The sequence below is a fragment of the Limulus polyphemus genome, unplaced genomic scaffold, assembly GCF_000517525.1.
Source record: "Limulus polyphemus unplaced genomic scaffold, Limulus_polyphemus-2.1.2 Scaffold1144, whole genome shotgun sequence".
Lineage (NCBI taxonomy): Eukaryota > Metazoa > Arthropoda > Merostomata > Xiphosura > Limulidae > Limulus > Limulus polyphemus.
This window is the reverse complement of record NW_013666754.1, coordinates 301,228-324,852: the sequence shown is the minus strand read 5'-3', so window position 1 is coordinate 324,852 and position 23,625 is coordinate 301,228. Positions and strand designations below refer to the sequence as shown.

The window sequence follows — 23,625 nt, the reverse complement described above, 5'->3', positions numbered from 1 at the left end:
TTTTACCGTGTAGATTTTATAGATTACTCTATTTGAAGTCTATGAATACCACATATTCTTTGGATCATACCGCCCCCCCCCCTGATCCCCATAAAAATGACCAAGCTCAAGTTTCACATGTTCTTTAGCATCCCATGGTAACGTTTTTCTTCCTCCACCTGTGTTGTTGTTATTGGCAATAAATAATAATAAAAATTGAGGCCCAAGGGAAATTTTACAATAAATTTTAACTTCTGTAATATGTCGTAATTTTCTAATTAAAAAAACAGGGTAAAACTTCAAGACCTATTTACATAAATGAAGACACTGGAATACTAAAATAAAATAAAAATAATTTCAAAGAAAAAAAGGAGAAGAACTATTGTTTTAATTTAAAAAGATCGAGTTGTATCTATATATTTCTCAATAAAAATAAAAATAATGACTTTTCAGACATTTGGTAGAATTTTACATTATTATCACGTTTAATTTTTTTTCCGCAAATGTTAGAGCAAGCTAAAATTATATGATGTAAAAAAAGATACATCTCGAGTTAATAATAATAATACTTTCTTAGCTTATTTGTTCTTGGTCTGACCTATACATTTCTCGTAGACTTTAATCTCTAACAATGAATACACTCAGAAGTTTTCATGAAATGTAGAATTTAAAAATTGAAAATAATTTAGAATTATTTCTTACTGCCATCCTCACGTTTCGATCTTAAGCAAATGCTTCAAGTAAATGAATTGTTTGAACATTGAAGGTGGGTTAGATTCGCGTCTTTGTGAGTAGAATATCCGTATACATTTTCCAATCAAGTAAAGTGTACTATAAGACAAAATAATGATTCAGTTATTTCTTCTCGTCCACAGATTTCAATCAGGAAAAGCTCCACGCCAAAATAATATATTTTAAAATATCAAAGAAACAAATAGATTTTGAAATCAGAAACAAACATTTCTCATTTGTGAAACGAAACAACAAAATATTTTATTATAAAAATGACATTATTTTTCCATACATCAATGGTATTATAGTTTTGACATAAGTGCTTAGAAATACAAACACATTCTTCATAAACCTGAGCAGACTATACAGACTTATACGGTAAAATCATGGCAAAAAAAATCCATCTTCCAAATCCTGTAGAAATAAAAACGTAATGAATTAAATCCGTTGAAATAAACGCCATGATTTTAAGCAACACAAGAACAATCATTATTCAAAAATTTATTGATATTTTGTGCCTTTCGCATTGTTCAAAATACAATCTCCAGTTTATATGAACATTTAAGTACAATATAATTCACACAATATATATATATATATACACATATATACACACACACATATATATATATATACGATATACGCTCGATGTATAGATAGATAATTGTGTAACCATTTAATTCTGGTTCCAGGCCTAACAACTACTAATTATATTTTTTAAATACTTATGCTCTATTAACAAACAAATGGGATGAAAAGTTTTTGTTAAAATATTTAATACAAAATAACCGTGATACGATATTTCAGCCGAGTTGTTACCCCTACTGTCATTATATATATATATATAACATGCACTGCACGTCTCAAAATAAAAATAAAAATTGTTATCCTTCTTAGCTGCCTATCATAAGACTTGATAACAAATGTACATGTATTTCTAATATCTTTAATATTCGTTGATGATTTTAAAAAACAATATTTAATAAAATGAAATAATATTTTAAACGCCGTTACTAATAGAGGTAATATTTTTTATTTTTTTCAGTAGCTGTATTGGTTTCAACGGTAAGTTGATTAACTTACCGAGTTTCTTCTATCCGACCTTGTACATATGGATTGGTGTACTCTGGATATCATTATCTTGTGTCAAAAGCGCGAGGTGACTTGTCAAGGTTTTATCGATTTTTTTTAACCTCCGTCGCCAGCTATAAGTTAATATGGCGCCTTCCTGGCGGTACCTGGCTCTGTACATAAAGGGCTCTGTATATTGTGTGCCTTACCGCCTAACAATACTTGTCTCCGAACACTAGCCTACAGAGTGTTAAAAAAATCTTATATTCATTCAAAAAGCCATTTATCTTCATCAGCTATAAGTTGTAGCGGTCCCTACAGATTCTACAACTAAGCAGACCCCTATTTCTGAACATGCGGCTGTTGTGAAACCAGAAGAGTCTGCCTGTTTTAGCTATGTTAAGAGTCAAACTGTCTAGTGGTTAAGAACATGACAAATCTTGTGTACTTCCTGGGAGGTGGTGGTACTGGGAAAACTCGCGTGAACAAGTTGCTACCGTTAGGAGGTCTTTGTTGAAATCTCAGACGCCACGGGGGCGCATACATGCTTGTTGGCTGCCGGTAAGGTGTATGTTTAAACAGGTGATTTAGTAGTTGGCACAGTATAGAGACTGGAAGAACAAGTTGACGGGACTTAGAAGAAGCCGACTGCCGAAAGACTTTCTATGTTACGGGAAGCCCTAGCTCCCTACCGGTTGCCGATTGACAAGCTGTTCCGACAAAAACTCGAAAGGGTCTTGCGTATACAAAGAACGAGGCTTACTTGATAAAACCAGGTAGTTAGAGCAGCCCTAATCAATAATTTTGTGCCCGAGATTCCTGATTAATAGGTAAGCCTACCTCGCTTATCGGTTCTGTTCCTTTTACTGACGTGCTAGACCTTACTGGACAGTTCACTGGTCAACTAATGCCGCGCTGTCAGGTAGTCGTAGCCGCCATGGTGGCTCCTACCATCCCTGCTACCACACCATGGCGTGTTTTTACCTGCTCTGGCAACCGCCATTATTATCGTAGTGCGTCACTACCGAAGCAATCGTATTGGTCTACCAACTCCACGAGGGCGTTCCCGAGAGCCCTCTGCCTGCAGTAGAAAGTAACCCATCAATCACTATATGTTTGAGATATTAAAAAGAAAATGAGACGAGTATGGTCAGAATTTGGAAGGGACTGAATGCATCTTTGAGCTTAATTCGTAACCTACGCCACTCCCCAACTCTCGTGAGCTGCTTAACGAACTGGCTTCCCACTCCGATCACACACCACTTCACGGTGACGATCGGTCCACGTTCTGTTAGATATATCTAGAGAATGACGACTGCTTCGGTAAAGTTTATCTAATCTCTACTGCTAGATTTTCTCACCTCTACAGAGAGAAGTGCACCTTTCAACAGTGTTTCTAGCCGTTCTACAAAGGACGACTTACCCTGTTAAATACCACCAAGTTTTAAAGTGTTTTCAGTCTCCCAACGCAACTAACTCGTTCAAGTGCTCCTTACCTCGGCAGGTGACTGGACACCAGTAGGCTCGGGGCAATCTCAAGTGTCGTGCGTGGCGCGTGCTAATCACTCGCGAGTCACCTGCCACGATGCTCGGCTGATTTTCATACAGTATCCGAGAGACTGTTCAAAAAGATGAATCACCTAAGTACCATGTATGCCACTAAACGAAGGAGGCGAAACAGCAAAAGGTAAGAAACACGTTCTAAATACCGAAACTGCACTCTGTTCTATTTAGCTCTTTGCTCGAATTTGTAATTACCAATGAATGTAGTAAATAAGAAAATTCAGTTCTTCTAGATGATCCAATCTATCACACGCAATGTCTTAGTTTTATAACCATCACACACGAGATCTTACAATGACCTCCAGAGGAAGTCGCGTGTTTCTACTGCGCCCGTCCAACAGTGTCAGATGTGTTTATTAAAGGACTTTCACGCAAACAGGCGGTGCTGGGTCGAGCAACTACAACTCCTGCCCTGTAATCCACGCCGTCCCCTCCAGACAAGTCGGTAATCTCTATGTGGCTAACTTTTTTGTTACTCTTAGCATTTCCACGACTAATGTTCTCCATGATCTCCGATTCCTCAATGAGAAGTACACGTGGGTATATACTTTTTGGATAAGGACACGAGAAGAAAGTGCTATAGGACGCGGGGTCTATCTGTATGTATTCTGGTGGCGTAAAGTACCGCGTGCGGCATGCGAACTATGAGCTCTTGCACGCACAAAATGACGTTAATAAGAGTAAACATCAAAATACATTCACGCATGAATAAAGATTTGGTTTTTTTAGATCTAAGAAAATATCACTTTTGGGATTCATAAATATATCGATAAAAGGCATCTGCTCAAAATCATGTGTGAGACGTAGATATAACATGTGATAGCACTGATAGCAATAGAACTGTTGAAGTAAGCTATTATGTATCGTATAATTTATATTCCACATAATCACGTAGGCTGGCACGATAAACAATGAGATTCGACTCAAGAATATAACAGATCAAGCTGCATAATCTCACGAGACTTCTTAAGATGTAACGTGGTTTTTGTGACTTTTCTAAAATCGGGATCGAAATTTGTCTCGTGCTGTTGATCCGCGACATCACGTGCAGGATCCTCCTCTCGTACCGATTTCCGCACGTTTTGTAAATCCGCGTATACCTATATCACAAATTCCTGTAATTTTGTGTGTTCACGCACTTATAAAGTGGAGGATCCATAGTTTCGTGTCGGAGTCTGCCCTCAGAACATGCAAGCTGCAGTTTAAGACTTACCTGGACACATTATAGGGCTGGATTTCGTGCGTCCCGGCCACCTCCCTTGTACGTCCTAATACCACGTCATGTACTTTTCGTACAAAGCCACATTTAGTGACATGCAAGCTCGGTGGGTTTATACAAAGGAGTTGGTGAGAAGGATTCAGACAAGAACAGCGACAGGTTCCTTAAACACTGACTACTGCTCTCATAGTTTTGCTTGTCTTAGCTTGGGAACTTAATACCGTTTGAAATTTCTGTGCACAATATCGAAACAGTGCGGAGTCGCACAACCAACCATATCTGATGCTCTGTATAGTCAGTCTTCTACATAAGAATGTCCTTCCTGTGATTAGAGACAGAAGTTGTAAGTCCTATACGAATTGTATAGATTTCATTGAAACTATGTTAGGATTATATTTATGTTAAACATAGTGTGATCTGATTGACATTAGCAACCTCCTTCATCTACTACAAGCGGTACGGGACACAAATAGTTTTCAAAAGCAAAGTGCTGTATAGATTACGTGTATTTTCCAAAGAAAAACTCTATTATAATTTGTGGGTCCGTTTATTATAGGTCTCCAGTGTTTATTTGTAAACTTTAATATTTGTTGTTCTTGTTTTAATACAAATAAGAAAAACATTTAATGATCGTCATTTCGTCTCTTCTGTGTTATTTGGAGATCGATCATAAGTCTATAGTTTGACCCTACATTGTTTTCAAATCAGTATCTTAGAGTTGACTTATCGAATATAGTCAGGCAGTTTTCTAACCAGTGTAATAGAGTTGACTTATTGCATATAGGCAGGCAGTTTTCTAACCAGTGTAATAGAGTTGACTTATTGCATATAGGCAGGCAATTTTCTAGCCAGTGTATAGAGTTGACTTATTGCATATAGGCAGGCAGTTTTCTAACCAGTGTAATAGAGTTGACTTATTGCATATAGGCAGGCAGTTTTCTAACCAGTATCATAGAGTTGACTTATTGCATATAGGCAGGCAGTTTTCTAACCAGTGTAATAGAGTTGATTTATTGCATATAGGCAAGCAGTTTTCTAACCAGTGTAATAGAGTTGACTTATTTCATATAGGCAGGCAGCTTTGTAACCAATATCTATATACTAATCCAATGTATATATATTTATTTTGGATGATGTATCGATTTTCATCCTATTGCGGTCCTTTGGATATGATGTTTCAAGCTGTTAGCGCAGACATTCTATGGCGCTGTTTCCAAAGGACTGTAGGTACATGAAGCTCAATATACCAACAAAATGAATCATTATTTACTATTTAAAACTCCTCTTAAACAAAATGAATTAGGAGTTCAGACCATATTTGTATATTAGAAACATCGGGTATCAAAATAGTTAGATACATTTATGTTGTATAGATTTGTTAATGAAGGCTAATTAATACAAGACGTAGTGAGACATATGTTTGTTTGTACATCCAAATTCATAATTATATGGTAGGTAAATTATAAAAGACTGGCGAACTTCAAGATTTATATTAAAATGCTACTTCTTTAATATAATATATATAAAGATTACTCGATAGAGTAGCATTAGAAATCCCTTTATTATTATAATACATATATATTTATTTATATCTGCATACATGAATATTCATGACAAATAGTTGTTACAAACATTTCCACTTCCATCCCATAAATCATACGCAGAATTTCAGCAGACTGGGTAAGAACTTAACCATTCGAAGTTGAATGAATGGGCCGAGTTTTACCATTGATTTTCGGTATATATTTGTGTGTGTGTGTGTTTGTGTTTTGATGCTACTATTTGTGTGTGTGTGTTTGTGTTTGATGCTACTATTTGTGTGTGTGTGTTTGTGTTTGATGCTACTATTTGTGTGTGTGTTTGTGTTTTGATGCTACTATTTGTGTGTGTGTTTGTGTTTTGATGCTACTATTTGTGTGTGTGTTTGTGTTTTGATGCTAATATTTGTGTGTGTTTGTGTTTTGATGCTACTATTTGTTTGTGTGTTTTGATGCTACTATTTGTGTGTGTTGATGCTACTATTTGTGTGTGTGTTTGTGTTTTGATGCTACTATTTGTGTGTGTGTTTGTGTTTTGATGCTACTATTTGTGTGTGTTTGTGTTTTGATGCTACAATTTGTGTGTGTTTGTGTTTTGATGCTACTATTTGTGTGTTTGTGTTTTGATGCTACTATTTGTGTGTGTGTTTGTGTTTTGATGCTACTATTTGTGTAATTATAATCTTGCCACCTCTCCATCGCAAAGAAAAGGTACCTACAATCGCTATTTTCTGGTACGAACTTTAGCGTTCTGGCCTCAAATCCTCCTAAACGTGAGGATGGCGAGGGGTATTCTGACTTGTCAATTAAGGGCCATTTACTAGTAAACCAGTTGGTAAAAAGTATTTTTTTTATATATATGACGCACAAAGGTCAAGTCTCTAAGTAAACTGATTTGCAGCCTCCATTTTTTCTCCTTTAAACAGGACTGCATCATTTCTAGTAAAGATTACAACAATTATAAAAATTATCAACTGCCTGATACAACCTTTGTATCAATTTTTCACTAATAAGTGTCACCTACAGTTATGTGGTGATATACATGCATACTTCGCAATAAGTCCCCCGACGGAATAACGGGTTGTCTAAGGATTTATAGCGCTAACATCCGGGATTTGATAACTGCAGATAACCTGATGTGGCTTTGCTTTAAAACGAACAAACTTCAGAATAAATTTATTTTATGTTATAAAAACCAGGTTGCGCCACTTTCCATCATACTCTCACTTCACCTTAGAAGTTGGGAGATCACGTCAGTTTAATAAAGATAAAATATCCACCAGCAGAAATTTATTGTATATATATAGGAATGAAGAGACAGAATCTGTATACATAGTTCTCCTATCGAATCTTGTTTGTTTGTTTTCATCAACTGAATAAGAAAATAATAATATATTAGTTGTATTTTAAAATACTAATAACAACCCCACATATTCTATCCGTTTTTTGAAATTTCCAGTGTCCACGATTTTTAGACGCACAAAACTTATGTGCGTATATGCTTTCTCGCCTCAAATCCAGATGTTTGTCGAACAAATCGGAGATGTTATAACCATGTTAGATTATAAGTTTATGGACTTAAGCCTAAAATAAATATAACTTAAGCCTATAAAAAAAAAACTTAAGCCTAAACAGATAACGTGTGACATGTTTGTCAGTTCTCTAAAATAATTCTAATATAAACTTTGTATGTATGTGTGTGTGAGTATGTATGTATATGTACTATATATATATACATATATTCATACATACATATACAATTTATATTGTTATGGGTCAAACATGTGTAAGCTGTATTTCTGGCAGCTTCATGTCAGTATTACGTGTGTATTCTCCAACAAAGCAAAGCCAGACATATATATATAGGAATAGTGTATTATGCGCATACAATGGACTATAATTATTTACGAACAAATGTAAGATGTAACGTATACGAATACCTAGAGAGATTTGTAAGGCCTGTGCCTGTTTTATGCTAGTAAGGTTCTTCGTAGAGAAGAACAGCGACACTGAACGGCTTTAAACTTTTATATCGAAGTAAAAAAAAATATTTAATGCCAATAAATAGTGAAAGGATTTTTCTCGACATCTCGCAAAAGAGGACTAAGCCTACAACTTTGCAATCAGTATATAAACGTGATCGTATACTGAGTACGTTTGACGGAACAGTAACTTGAAAACTACTGTTACTTTTCAGAATATAATCTCGCAACGCAGATGTAATTGAGCCAACGTTTTTGTTTGTTTGTTTTTACAAAGTTTTAAAGTTACACGAAGATTGGCACAAGAATAAGACAGCGAAAACAACTTTTTGAAATTATCAACAATCATTCATCTGTGTGTGAGTTTTATTGTGACGAAAAACAGGTTCAAGAAAATCTTACGAGTTTTTTATAACTTTTTGTTGATATTTCTCATCATATACTAGATACTCGAGTGCATATAGAATATTTTAGTTGTACATCAGAATACACGTGCTTGTAACGGAAAATAACTAGAGTTATCGAAACTATGGGCTGCACCATATTCGAATGACATATTTCGACTGCACTTTCGAATACTATTGGAATACACTACTGTGTGTAAGTTTGGGATTTGATATTAATGCAGTCTTGTACATGCTCTTTTTATTTCAAGTGGAAATATATATAGTATGATTCAAAATGTATACCAAGGATTTAATGTTAATGAGATCACAGTTATACTCTCTTCAAACGGAAGGAACCTTCTTCCTGGAACCACGAATATCCTACAGTGTTAATGTTTGTTTGTTTTTGAATTTCGCGCAAAGCTACACGAGGGCTATCTGCGTTAGCCGTCCCTAATTCAACAGCGTTAGACTAGAGGAAAGGCAGCTAGTCATCACCACCCACCGCAAACTCTTGGACTACTCTTTTACCAACGAATAGTGGGATTGACCGTCACATTATAACGCCCTCACGGCTGAAAGGGCGAGCATGTTTGGTCTGACGGGGATTCGAACCCGCGACCCACAGATTGCGAGTCGAGTTCCCTAACCACCTGGCCATGCCGGGCCCTACAGTGTTATTTGATATAACTCTGGTTTCATTGAGTGACTTAGGTACCTGCGTGTATTTTGTAACCAGTAACGTATCAACATTTCTTGCACAGTTAGCTTTCATTAAATCGCATTAGTAATAATAATTAGTAATAATATTACTAATATTACTAATATTACCAATATTATTAATATTACTAAATATTATTAATATTACTAATAATATTAATAATTAGTAATAATAGTTTTTAATATATACATTTATTATAATTGCACTTAGGAAGATTGATTATATTTACATTTTCGGCTTATAGAGGATTAAGGATTAACCTAAATCTCCTGAGATATTATTGGCGTTACAGCCGAAAAGATCGTTCAGTCAACGACGAGTACACCCAACTGATGATTATAGGATTTAGTTCTGATATATTGATTTATAACATTACCTTCATATCATGTATTTTTAATTATTTTAGCTATGATTTGTGTGATATCTTAAATCGTTTCAGCTATGATTTATATGGAGCTTTAAATTATTTTAAACATTATTTGTATGATGTTTTAATTATTTTAGTTCTGACCTATATAGTTTACTTAATCTCCACAAAAAGTTCGCAATAATGAACGAGTGTTTATAAGAACGGGATTGACTTTTTATGATACAATTCAAAATACTGTTTTTTCGCTAGACAGTTGGTTGTATAATGTAACCATGACCGATTCTGTATATGGAAGATCAACTTGTGAAAGCTTTATTGATATGTAGCCTTTTCAGAGTGCAGATTACAGAGTAGCTGAATAAATATATTCTAGGGTTACATTTAGGTAGTACCTTACAATAGGTCTTTATGAATTCTGTTAACTTGTTTTCTTTGTTAACGAAGACAGACTAGCTACTTGTCACAGAGAAATGAAGCCAAACTGGCTAGTATACATCAACAATTAGAGCCATACTGGCTAGAATGAATTGCCAAGTAAATATAAGGTGAATTAGTATATTTATAAATGGAATCAGACTAACTATTGTGATTTAACAACTGATTTGATATATATATTTATAATGGTTGGAGACGGCTTGAATGGGTAATGAAGAAAAACTTTAATATAAGTTTAACACAACAGCAAATGTACAATGTTTCGACAAGGTTTTGTCATCATCAGGTACGACAAAACCGTGTCGAAACGTTGTACATTTGCTGTTATATTAAAGTTTTTCTTCATTACTCATTCAGACCGTCTCCAACCACTATTAGTCTCAAAGTGCATTCCTCGTCATCGAATATATATATATATATATAACTGAATATTATTAATTTAAATCAAACTGACTAATATATAAAAGTAGTTGAAACCACACTGGCCTGTTTACGTTAACAAATGGAACCAGCTAAGCTATTGTGAGGAGCTAAGCCAAAAGGGGCCAATTTGCTAGTATTTGTAGTGCTGAGTATAGAATCTATTCTGAGTCGGTGTATTTCACAAAGATCTAATTAAAAACACTAAATTCAAGTATGCAACGCTTTGCTATTCAAACGACAGATTATTGAAAACTTTTGAAAATTAACAACAACAAAAAACAAAATCAGTTCCCGCATCCCAATTAAACACAGAGATTAGGAATTGTTATTGTTTGTGAATAAAGATGTTTCAACGATAAGAGAATGATACTGTTAAAAATACAGAGACTGGAATAACTTGTTACCAAATGCCAATGTTAGATCATTATTTTCAAACAAAAAGTAATAGAAGTGATATCCTACAGGACAATTTACAGAAATAAGAACGAATTTTCGAGAAATTACCTTGAATAATGTACAGGATTAGTGTTTTCGAAAGATTACCTTGAATAGTGTACAGGATTAGAAAAGAGTTTTCAATAGATTACCTTGAATAGTGTACAGGATTAGAAAAGAGTTTTCAAGAGATTACTTTGAATAATGTACAGAATTAGAAGAGTGTTTTCGAAAGATTACCTTGAATAGTGTACATGATTAGAAAAGAGTTTTCAATAGATTACCTTGAATAGTGTACAGGATTAGAAAAGAGTTTTCGAAAGATTACCTTGAATAAGAACTCTTTCCTAATCTCGTAAAATCTTCAAGGTAAACCCTCGAAAACTCACTCCTAATCCTGTACATTATTTAAATTAATTTCTCGAAAACTCATTACTAATTCTGTTCATTCTTCAGTATTAACCCATGAGGATTCTTTCCTAATCTCGTAAAATCTTCAAGGTAAACCCTCGAAAACTCACTCCTAATCCTGTACATTATTTAAATTAATTTCTCGAAAACTCATTACTAATTCTGTTCATTCTTCAGTATTAACCCATGAGGATTCTTTCCTGATCTTGAAAAATCTTCAAGGTAAACACTCGAAAAGTCTTTCCTAATCCTGTACGTTCTTCAAGGTAACCCTTTGAAAACACTTTGCTAATCCTGTACGTTCTTCAAGGTAACCCTTTGAAAACACTTTGCTAATCCTGTACATCATTCAAAATAATTCCTCGAAAACTCTTTTCTAATCCTGGACATTGTCTCGTCTTTGTAGTGTTCTCAGAAAATCAGGAAATAAAGACCTCATTCTGATTCAGAGGAAGAACATTTACACTCTCGCTTCTAATCCTGTGCATTATTCAAGGTAAACCCATCACACGAGATCAGAAGTGACTTCCTTTAAATGTTCAAACTAAATAGAAAGTGAGTAGTTTTATCCTATGTACAAATAATTATTATTTACATAGTTAGGGTTAGAATCATCGCTGTTTTTGGATCATCTTAAATGGTAAAATAGTAAAATATTTTCTAGACTGATTACAGCATATAGTTTTCAAGCTATATTATTGATATAATGATGAATTGTTTCATTGTGCTGTAGTATAACATTTTCACATCATATAATAACATACAAACATTTAGTTAATTATCAGTTTCACATGTGATTATATAGATGTGTACGCTTAAGAATAACAAGTTTCTACTTGCTGTACGTTATTATCTTTCTCTGCTTGTACATTCAAACTCTCAGCTCAGTATTTACGCAGTAACTTTCTTAAGCGTGTATTTGAACTTTTATGCCTTCGTTTTAGCTTTACACTGTGCTAATTTCCCACGTGCACAGCGGTTGGTCTTTAAGCACATGTAATAAAGTTTCTCTGTACATGTTTGCATCATGGTATAATTTTTACCTCTGTGCTCTAAAGTGGTGTTCAAAAATTACATAAACAAAACACTTTTCTTTTGTTAGAATATTTATTAACACAATTCATTTGAGAACTGATAAAGTTAACCTTGTTTTATCAGATACGTGTGTAGTAATTGTAATAAATTAATGCTACACATTAATTACATCTGAACGTCAGTAAATTTAGCGAGATCGATTATATTTTGCAATGGTGACGTAAGTCAAGTGTTCTGTAGAATGGTGACGTAAGTCAAGTGTTCTGTAGAATGGTGACGTAAGTCAAGTGTTCTGTAGAACGATGACGTAAGTCAAATGTTCTGTAGAATGGTGACGTAAGTCAAGTATTTCAAACAGTTTAATAAGCACATTATTTGAATTTAATGAAGATATTTTAAGAGTGATCAACCAACCAGAAATGACGTTTTTAATTAAAATAGCTAAGTTCTGAGCTGAGAACTTCTTCAGCGTTTGGTTTGGCTTATATCGTTTTCGTTATATCTACATATGATTAATTAAGAAATGCTTTTTTTCACCAATATTTTGTAAAAAAAATTATTTCTAAGGTACTACGAAGCCTGAAAAGCGTAGAACTGGAACAATTATTATATTTATCACCTCTATCTTTGTTCAGAAAATTACTAAAAGTTTCTAACATAACCAAATAAACGGGTACTGTGTTAAGTCTTAGATATAACATATACTGATATTACACAGTATAAGCTGATATAAGCATTCGTTACTCGGTGATCGAAAAAAAATATCTTTACAGATAGTTAATCAGACGCAGTTTGGTACTGGCCACTTATAGACGCAGTATCTGAGCTATAATATTCCTAGTATATAAAAAAAGGCCCTTATTCATTTCTGAGAACAAATTCTTATATTAATGTATGTGTGTTTGTTTGTAATTAAGCACAAAGCTACACAATGGACTACCTGTGCTCTGCCCACCACGGGTATCGAAATCCGGATTCTAGCGTTGTAAATCCGCAGACATGCCGCTGTGCCACTGGGGGGGGGGGGTATATTCATGTATGAATGCGTGTATTAGAGATTGTTAAAACACGTTTTGAAACAAAACAAGTGAGGATCATTAAAATAGTTATTTGCTCATTTAATTTATGAATTATTATTATCATTACCAAAGTTCTCTGATATATATATATATTAATTTACGTAGAGCAAGGACATTTTTATCCGTGACAGGTAATGTATAGCTTGTTCTTAACCACGGACCTCAACTAGTCTAATCAACTGGTTGTGGTTATTTCTTATCTAACATCTTTTCAGTAACATAATTTCAGAAGAATCTTGTACTATTAAGAAACAAAACAACAACCGTAGTTGAAACCTATTCGCGAGCCTTTGATCAATCAAGGATATATATGTTCAAATCCAACTATTCCAGGAATTAGCTTCAAAGATAATATGTTGTCTACCACGTATCCATATATTGACTTAAACGTAATTAATGAGTTTTATAATAGGTTTCTATGTCAGTTTTTAGAATTTTCGTGTAAAGCTCTACAAGGGTTATCTGCACGTAGCCGTCCTTAATTTTGAACTGATACATTGACTATACAAGTACGACAAGGTATTATGTTATCTATAATGTGATAATTGTTTTTTAACCCTATAGAAACTTTATTTAAATAAAAGTAGAAAACCTTTACATTCAAATAATCTCCATCACGCACCATTCTTTAAGGTGTTGCTCAACTAGAAACAATACCTTATTCAGGAATCGACATTTGATTGAGTTCACCAGACATCATTTGATGCAATTTGTCGTCATTTTATTTCTATCAAATACTATAGTACAGGAAAAAAGTTATTTTAAGCAATCTTAGTCAAAACTTTTTTTTTCTCTTGTAAATATGCTAGCCTTCTCCAACAAACCGACATCAGGTTTTGTAGTATTTTAAACGTGGAACAGGAAATGAACACGAGATCGAATGGTGCTTTAATCTCTTGTTCTTACAAGTTAACATATGCTTACAAATTATTATTGACTAACATTTTAAAATCAATTGCACACAGGAAAGACGAAGGAAGTGTTAATACACGAAGGTTAATTATGTCTTAATACTATGAAGCTCACGTGTAAGATACGAATACTATACTAAAAGGCAAGCTGTAGGTATTTCACTCTTACGCCCAGCTATGCATATATATATATAAAGAGAGAGAAGAAGAGTGAATTGGTTTGTATCTAAATTCATATACAACGTTTCGCTTTGTTTGAATAAAACTCCTTTTCTGTGCATTTTCGAAATAGTAACACTACTGGGACTTACATTCATGATGTCAAAAAAAACACGTAGGTTCAAGAATTTTTGATACAAAATGATAAAAACCCTATAACCCGCAAACTGTTCCCAGTTTGCCTCTGAAGAAGAAAGGTCCACCTTTCGAAAGCGCTCGGGTTATAGGTTTTTTATGAGTTTGTATCAAGACTATTGGGACTTAGTAATCGATAGATAGATATTATAACTATTGGTGAAACTAATGCATTGATGTTGACGATTGGATCATATTTTGATTGAGTTCACTTGTACTATGTTTTTGAATCTCTTTGTTGTTGTACTCATAAAAGTTCTGTCCATAATGTTATTAATCAGATAAAGTTTTTTTAGAGAGCAGTGCCATTTTTTCACAAATTTCCTACGGCTTTATCCTATACACCAGATGACTTTATCAGCTTATCTTACCCATAATACGTCAAATAACTTTATCCTGTACATCAAATAACTCTATCTTATAGGTCTTATGTATAAGCTAAAGTTATTTAACCTATAGGATAAAGTCATCTAACCTATAGGTAAAGTTATCTGATAACTTTACCTATAGGTTAGATGACTTTATCCTATAGGTTAAATAACTTTAGCTTATACATAAGATAACTTTATCATGTACGCCGTATTACCTTATACTATGCATCAGATACATTTATTCTAGACATCAGAATATTTTATCTTGTAGATCATTTGGTTTTGTTTCAAACGTCAACAATAGTGCATATCTGGAGTAAAACCATTTATTACTGCTGTTTATACGCCAGTAATTCTCTGTGTATTTTAAGACTGACAAATTTATTTCTCACACAACCAGTCACTACAAATGTTTAAATTACGTGTCTCAAGTAAAGGACCTAATTTCTTGAAGCAGTAAATGTGTCAAGAAAAGATATTCCAGAATTCATTTTGAAATAATGCAAAACCAAAATATGGTGCCCGGCATGGCCAGGTGGTTAGGGCGCTCGACTCGGAGTCTGAGGTTCGCGGGTTCGAATCCTCGTCACACCAAAACATGATCACCCGGTTTTCGAATTAGGACATCAGTCCTATTCCCAGATACTCACCTCCAAAAGAACGTGGGGGGCGGGAGAAACACCATACGAAGCTACTACCAGAATATGAACTGGATTTTGAATGTGGTATAAAAGCTCCATCATTAAAAAGATCAAATCCCGAGATAACATCGAGGATCCAGTGCTAAGCTGCAGCTTGCTTGGCACGAGTGACACATTCCCCATGAACGGGATTCTAGTCTATTACGGGTTAACCCCCAGATGGTAGACTGAAACAACTGCGGTAAAGTGTCTTATTCAAGAGCATAACCTCGAACTCACATCTGACTACAAATCCAAATTACGAAGCTACTGAGCCATTGTAACTTCTTTAAAGTTCTATTACACTAAGATAAACACCAAAGAATTAAATTTAAGCTACATTACGTTCGTTTAAAGTTAAGTAGTGCTCATACAACCTGTGGTGGTCTAGGTGTTTGGAAGAGCCCCTTTTCTCATTATCCTATTGTACGAAAAAGGAAAACATTGTATTCAAAATAAATTTAATTATTTTTGAGACTGCGTGAATTTTTTAGGATTTTGAAAGTTTTATGTTATAAATCAAAAACTCGCCGCTCAGAGTATCGTGTCATTGTATATGCTTCGTTCTTGATATATTCTCCAGTGTTCGGATATACATTAACTCTAGAAATTGTAATTCGCATTATTTCTAGTGTCAGTTTACTCTCGTGTTGATTCTTTTTTTAATTCTGTCGTTTTTAACATTACACCATCTTACACCCTCATTCAATTCGTTTTTAACATTACACCATCTTACACCCTCATTCAATTCGTTTTTAACCTTACACCATCTTACACGCTCATTCAATTCGTTTTTAATCTTACACCATCTTACACGCTCATTCAATTCGTTTTTAACCTTACACCATCTTACACCCTCATTCAATTCGTTTTAACCTTACACCATCTTACACGCTCATTCAATTCGTTTTTAACCTTACACCATCTTACACGCTCATTCAATTCGTTTTTAACCTTACACCATCTTACACCCTCATTCAATTCGTTTTTAACTTTACACCATCTTACACCCTCATTCAATTCGTTTTTAAATTATTTTATCCTATTCTGTTGATCATTATTTTCTCCATTGTTTGGTTCATTTTCATAGGGTACTTTTGTCTCACATTTCTTCATGTTTAAGTTAGTTCCCATGTTATACGTCCAGCGGATATATGTATATTGTTTTTTTCCTCGCAAATGTGCGTGATCAATGTGATCATCGTGGCCCACAAGTTAATTCTAAATATATGTTATCTTTACTCACTCGTATTCTCGAAGTTGCTACGATAAACAACCACGAATACTGCTAATTCTGCCTATAGTTTTAAATGGGTGTACTACGATCTATATCATAGATTACCTATTATATCAAGCCTATAAAATAACCTTGTGCACTCTAAATAACTAATGTACGGTATAATCAGTACTGATTGAAGTTGAGGCGAAAATGTTGCAAGATGTGGAAAATATATCGTTAGAGATTATTTTCCTATACTTTTGACCCCCTAAGTAACATAAGTATACCTAAGCTTAAGTTCGATACCCACCCAAATTTTATTGTATTTTCATGTTTTATTCACACATTTCACACCTATAAACCTCCCCTGTACTCTATGTATTTTTCTCTATCTTTCTGTTAATCTATCTATCCAAAATTGTGGGCCCCGCCCAAGAACAGTTTCGTACCACTAGGTTTGACAGACCTAAAATTTCAGTATTATTTCAACTCCCATGCACACATATATACACACACATTCATACCGTTGAAGGGAGTAATTAAGTTTTGTGCAGCATTAATCAACACACCTTCTGTACCTGCATAGGCCGACCGCTTCATTATTGGGAAAACTTAACGCGGAACGGTAATATTCTAACATGAATAAAGTACGGCATATACCGTCCAGCTCACGTCGTACGTGTTCAGGTGTTTCTTCTTTAGTAATTGCTTGGCTGTTGTTTCTTTGCAACAGCCGATTTCTGTATCGATTACGCTTTATATCTAGAATACTACTACAGAAACTACAAGGTTTGTTTAATTAACAAAATAAAACAATACACGAGCAAGAGCATTTTGGAAGTTTGGAGATCTTTTTTGTTCCATATAAATTCTATTTGACGTAGAAACCAAGACTTTGTATATACAGCCTGATGTATAATGTGTATTAAAGTGTTCTGTCTCTTATTTTCTGTATCGTTTCCCACTTGTCTATAAACATATTTGTAGGTAACTCTGTATATTTATCATCTATACAGCCTCAATGATGTTGTTTAAGCTCTGTATATTCATCATTCATACAGCTTCAATGATGTTGGTTAAGCTCTGTATATTTATCATATATACAGCTTCAATGATGTTGTTTAAGCCATGTATATTTATCATATATACAGCTTCAATGATGTTGTTTAAGCTCTGTATATTCATCATCTATACAGCTTCAATGATGTTGGTTAAGCTCTGTATATTTATCATCTATACAGCTTCAATGATGTTGTTTAAGCTCTGTATATTCATCATCTATACAGCTTCAATGATGTTGTTTAAGCTCTGTATATTTATCATCTATACAGCTTCAATGATGTTGTTTAAGCTCTGTATATTTATCATCTATACAGTTTCAATGATGTTGTTTAAGCTCTGTATATTTATCATCTATACAGCTTCAATGATATTGTTTACACCTGTAAAAATCACACATCACTATTTGCGTAACCTTACAGTTTAGCGATGTTTATTCTTATTTTCATATTATTGTACAGTTACTTGTTAAGTTCAATAGCCGAAACATCCAAGACGTATCTTGTTGAGTGTTTATATAGAAACCACTTCAGACCGAATTTCTAATATGATTCGTTACGATAGTGATTAATTGTATCTACGGATAAGCGTAGTTGGCAAGTCTACTCTAGTGAGAATTTAGCTACCAACATCCATTAGTTGAGTGTTGTGTCGTGATATACTCACACACAGATCAACATTTTGTTTTATTATTGCCAACTGCCAGTAGAGTGTAGTGACCTGATCTACTGACAGATCAATATTTGATTTTATTATTGTCAACTACTAGTTGAGTGTAATGTCTTGATCTACTCATAGATCAAGATTTGGTTTTATTATTGTCAACTACTAGTTGAGTGTAATGTCCTGATCTACTGACAGATCAATATTTGATTTTATTATTGTCAACTACTAGTTGAGTGTAATGTCCTGATCTACTGACAGATCAATATTTGATGCTATTATTGTCAACTACTAGTTGAGTGTAATGTCCTGATCTACTGACAGATCAAGATTTGATGTTATTATTGTCAACTACTAGTTGAGTGTAGTGTCCTGATCTACCCATCACCTGGTTTCTCCGCGGCTTACATGTATGGTGATCGTGATTTTTTTTTCTATTTCTACCAATCACTGACTGAACATAATCATTTTGTTATCTCGTATGGACATAATTCTGATAAATTACTGACAGCCTTCTAGTTTAATTATGTGGCTATATCATCCCAGAATAACCCTTTCTCTTATTAATCCCGTTTTGTTGCTGTAACATTTTATAAATATTGTACATTTTACCTGTCTACCAGACTATCTATATATCTGTCTGCCTATCTAATTTATTTTTACTCACCAACACATCTCACCCTCCCTATCACCAACATTCATGTTTATATGGTATCTGTCTACCAGACTATCTATATATCTGTCTGCCTATCTAATTTATTTTTACTCACCAACACATCTCACCCTCCCTATCACCAACATTCATGTTTATATAATACCATATAAACATGAATGTTGGTGATAGGTAGGGTGAGATGTGTTGGTGAGTAAAAATAAATTAGATAGACAGACAGATATATAGATAGTCTGGTAGACAGAGGGTGTTTCAGAACTTACATTAAACTATTATTGGCAATGGATGACATTGTGATTAACTCAATTAATAGTTTTAGTAACTGGTTTTAAAATTATACTGCATGATAGTTGTAATTACCAGGACATGGACGTAAAGTGTCGTCATTTCACACAGACAAAAAACAAGCACACCTGTCAGTACGAGCGTGATCATTGAGTACAGAGATACGAATTGTTGGTGGAGAGAGAGACGTCACTAAGAGTCCATTAATAAATATAAAACCAACTACTGCTGCCCAGAAGCTTTCATTACCTGAGGTTTTACGCGGTGCAGATGTCACTGTTCAACAACGCAGATGTCACATCGACAACCCTGGCAACATGACCTCACAGACGCGGGAATAATTGGCGGCACGGAGAAGTGAAAAGAGAGAGGAGAATGAGACAAAAGGGAATGTCTGTGATTATAGTTGACGGTGAAAGTCCATGAAATCGACGTTCATCACTGTATGCAATTATTAATAAAGCAATTTAGATCAGAGTATCATATTACTATGATAAAAAGTGATACAGTGCTATTTTATTTAGCGGTTGGTTTTAGTAAATATAAACCTTAATAAAACTGCAACGGTGAGTAAAATAACAATAAAGGCATATTCATAAAAATAGATAATAATTAACTGGTCATAGACTATCCATAGAAATTGAGTTTAATTAGTCGCATCATATGTGTATAAAACTGGAAAGTCATTGGCTTGTCTTTGCATATTTATAAAGTTGGACAGAGACAAAGTGGCCGTGGTATATTTATAAAAGTAGATAGGCTGGTTGTGTAATATATATTAAATGATAACTTACGTTAAAGTATGCCATTATGTAGTGTAAAGTTCGTAGTTCGTCAACCTAGAAATCTATAGTTTACAATATTTCGTCCTACGCATTTGAATACTTATGATCTGCATTTATATAAGTATGAACATACCAATTTTCATGGCCTAATCCTTAAATAATATAAACTAATTATAAGACATTTAAATATAATTCAAAATTACGTGATAAATTTAACATGAATGATGTCTCAACATGAGAATAAGCTCTTCAAAATTATTAAAATTTGAAGTAAATACCATAAAGGCTAGGTTACCAGTTGTGTTAAATTCCAAGATTTATAAGTCTAGGTCTATGTAAGTAACCAAAGTTCGTAATGATAATCTAGTCAGTGGATTAGTATTAAAATAAACTATATACAACTCAGCAAGTCACGTGACAACCACAGCCGATTAAAGTCGCGTTAAAATGACATATATCAAAAATACCTTTAGGCATTGTTTGGCATCGTAGGTAGTATGACGTTCCCGAAAATTGATCACTTTTTGGAATGTTATGTATTCATATTGGGTATTTAGAATTTCCAAGGCAGGGATATCCCTTGTTCTGAATGGCATTGGCAAACAAAGGAATATGGATCAATTTGGGGTTCCAAGACCGTCCAGAAAGAGACCCGTAAAAAAGTCCTACCCTAGCCGTGATAATCAGTGTGCGACGTCTTGTGACAAGTGAGAATCCACGAATGTAAAAGACAGTGGCAAAAATTTTTCCGTCTCTCAAGCGACACGACCAAGAAGGATCTCCTCTATCAGGAAAAAAAAACCGACGCAAGTCACATGTAGGTCTACGATATATCCGTTCAACCGTCGCTACCTCAAGTATGTAGAGTATAAAACTTGTATAAGTGCTATTCCATATCAAGACATAACAGTCAAGTCGCTGGACGCCGAGCCTCTGGCTTTCTGTGCGATCGGACAGTTGAAACAGGTGCTGGGAAACCGTCGTCCTGGTACACTAGATGGACTATGGAAAGCAAGCAGAGAGAAGTGGTCGACTTTGGGCATGATAGTCTTAAGAAGGAGCCTAATGCAATGGAAACCACGATGCGGGGTTATTGTCAAGATGCACGGTCGAAAGATACGGCATGACTTGATGTGGCAACATAGACTATAACGTTTTTAATATAACGTATAGTCTAATAATACGATTAGAGGATAAGTCAAAAAATCGTTTCCTCCATTTTTCGTTACAAATAATTAATTCACTCCAATAACTCTACGTGAATATATAGATATGATGAAGTTCCGCAGTAGTAGCTACACCTGTATTTACATAGATATAATCAAACATCATTGTAGTATATACACCCATACTTAATACATCAAACCTCGAACATGTGAGATAGGAAATAAAATTGGGCAACAATTGTTCGACAAATACCAAATGTGAAAGCGATTGGTCGATAAAATAACATTAAAATAAAATGAAACTGGGTCTCTGGTCATATAACGTATTAACTTCCCACCCCAAAATCATATAAATTCTCTTGAGAAAACGTTATGTAAGTGCCATCACATGTTAAACAATATGTTATGATTGCTTTTTGTTTTTTTTTTAATTTCGCGCAAAGCTACACCAGAGCTATCTGCGCTAGCCGTCCCTAATTTAGCAGTGTAAGACTAGAGAGAAGATAGCTAGTCATCACCACCCACCGCCAACTCTTGGGCTACTCTTTTACCAACGAATAGTGGGATTGACCGTCACATTATAACACCCCAAGGCTGAAAGGGCGAGCATGTTTGGTGTGACGGGGATTCGAACCTGCGACCCGCAGATTGCGAGTCGAGCTCCCTAACCACCTGGCCATGCCGGGCCATATATTATGATAAATTAAAAAATAATTTTATTGCTAGATGGAAAAAATATGTTCTTAATCTTCAAACTAATGACTCCAATGATCATTAATTTGGAGATAAATTAGTGATATTAACCGCACAACGGAAAGACTACTTAACACCCTAAATATATTTTTGTGAAGTACTTATTTGGTGTCCCCAAATGGCACAGTGGTCTGCGAACTTACAACGCTAGAAACCGGGTTTCGAAACCCCTGGTGGGCAAAGCACAGATAGCCCATTGTGTAGTTTTGCGCTTAACTACAAACGAATTTATTTGGTTAAGAGGTGTGTCAATTTCAAATGCCACCAAGAGGTCAAAAGTAAGTTTGAGAGCTTATAATGCTAAAAAACTGGGTTCGATGCCAGTAGTAGGCACAGCACAGATAGCCCCTTGTATAATCTTGTGCTTAACAAAAAGGTAATAAATAATACGTCCAAATTATACTATCTTATTTAACCTGGTCACCCGATGTATATTTGGTGTTCATAGAGATGTTAAAGAAGTTAAAATAAGAACTTCAGGAGACAAACTTCAATTGCCGCCCATCTACTGTATGGTCTGCCTTCAATAAGTAAATTAATTTCTTTCTTCTTGTTTCATTCGAAGCAACTACCTTCCCACAACCGACTGTAAAAGGTTAAAAGTAGTTTATGTGTAGGATTTACCAGCCATATTATTTTTAATTGCTTTCACAAGTGATAACTAAAATCTGGTTTTTGTGTGCGTAAATTCAGCTCCTAACGTTAAATCAGACAAATACTAAAACAAATATCATGTATTTATTCTTATTTTTTTACAAAAACAACACATAATATCAAATTATATGAAACAAAATAATTGTTCTGTTTATTATATTACGAAAGAGACAGAGTTGTGTTTGTCTATTTCCTCGCATACTCCAGAAAAGCTACGAAATCAAAAGTATAATATACAATTAAACGGTTGGAATTAAACAATTAGGCTTCTATACTAAAATGTACTTAATATTTGTTCCTTTGTTTGTTTGTTTTTTCTTCTTCCCGGACTGTAAATCCGAAAAGTGATTATTCGAGTTCCGTTGCTTCGAAAAATGCTTTCCGTACTTTGAGGCTGTGGAAGAGCTATAAGAGTAACAGTCAAATCCACACATGAGTAGCCCAACAGTCAGTGTTAGATGCTGTTGACTAGCTGTCATCCATCTATAGTCTATCAATTGGAAATGAGGAACGGCTATATGCAGATAGCGTAGCTGTGTGTAAAAAATTCTAATATCATCTCTTCACTTCAGAAAGCAGTGTTTGAAAATGTATATTTTATAAACGTTTGGCATTCATCATTTTATTTCAATTATAGTATTCACTGTTAGTTAGTTAGTTAGTTTTGGAATTT

The 23,625-nt window shown here is 34.5% G+C and overlaps 1 protein-coding gene and 1 long non-coding RNA gene across 2 annotated transcripts in view; one reads left to right on the top strand and one right to left on the bottom strand.

Annotated features, from left to right (window-relative positions):
• Nucleotides 1–950: 950 nt before the first annotated feature.
• LOC111086494 lies at nt 951–2,979 on the bottom strand. The gene is made up of 2 exons (XR_002611212.1): nt 1,795–2,979; nt 951–1,125 (listed from the first exon to the last, which is right to left on the bottom strand). It is a non-coding gene; the product is annotated as an uncharacterized LOC111086494 (long non-coding RNA).
• Nucleotides 2,980–3,122: 143 nt separating this feature from the next.
• Nucleotides 3,123–23,625, top strand: part of LOC106462331 (aryl hydrocarbon receptor-like) — a 203,816-nt gene continuing 183,313 nt past the window's right edge. The window contains exon 1 of the mRNA XM_022389560.1: nt 3,123–3,469. Within this exon, the coding sequence (XP_022245268.1) occupies nt 3,414–3,469 (56 nt within the window). The 5' untranslated portion in view covers nt 3,123–3,413. The remainder of the gene's footprint in view (nt 3,470–23,625) is intronic.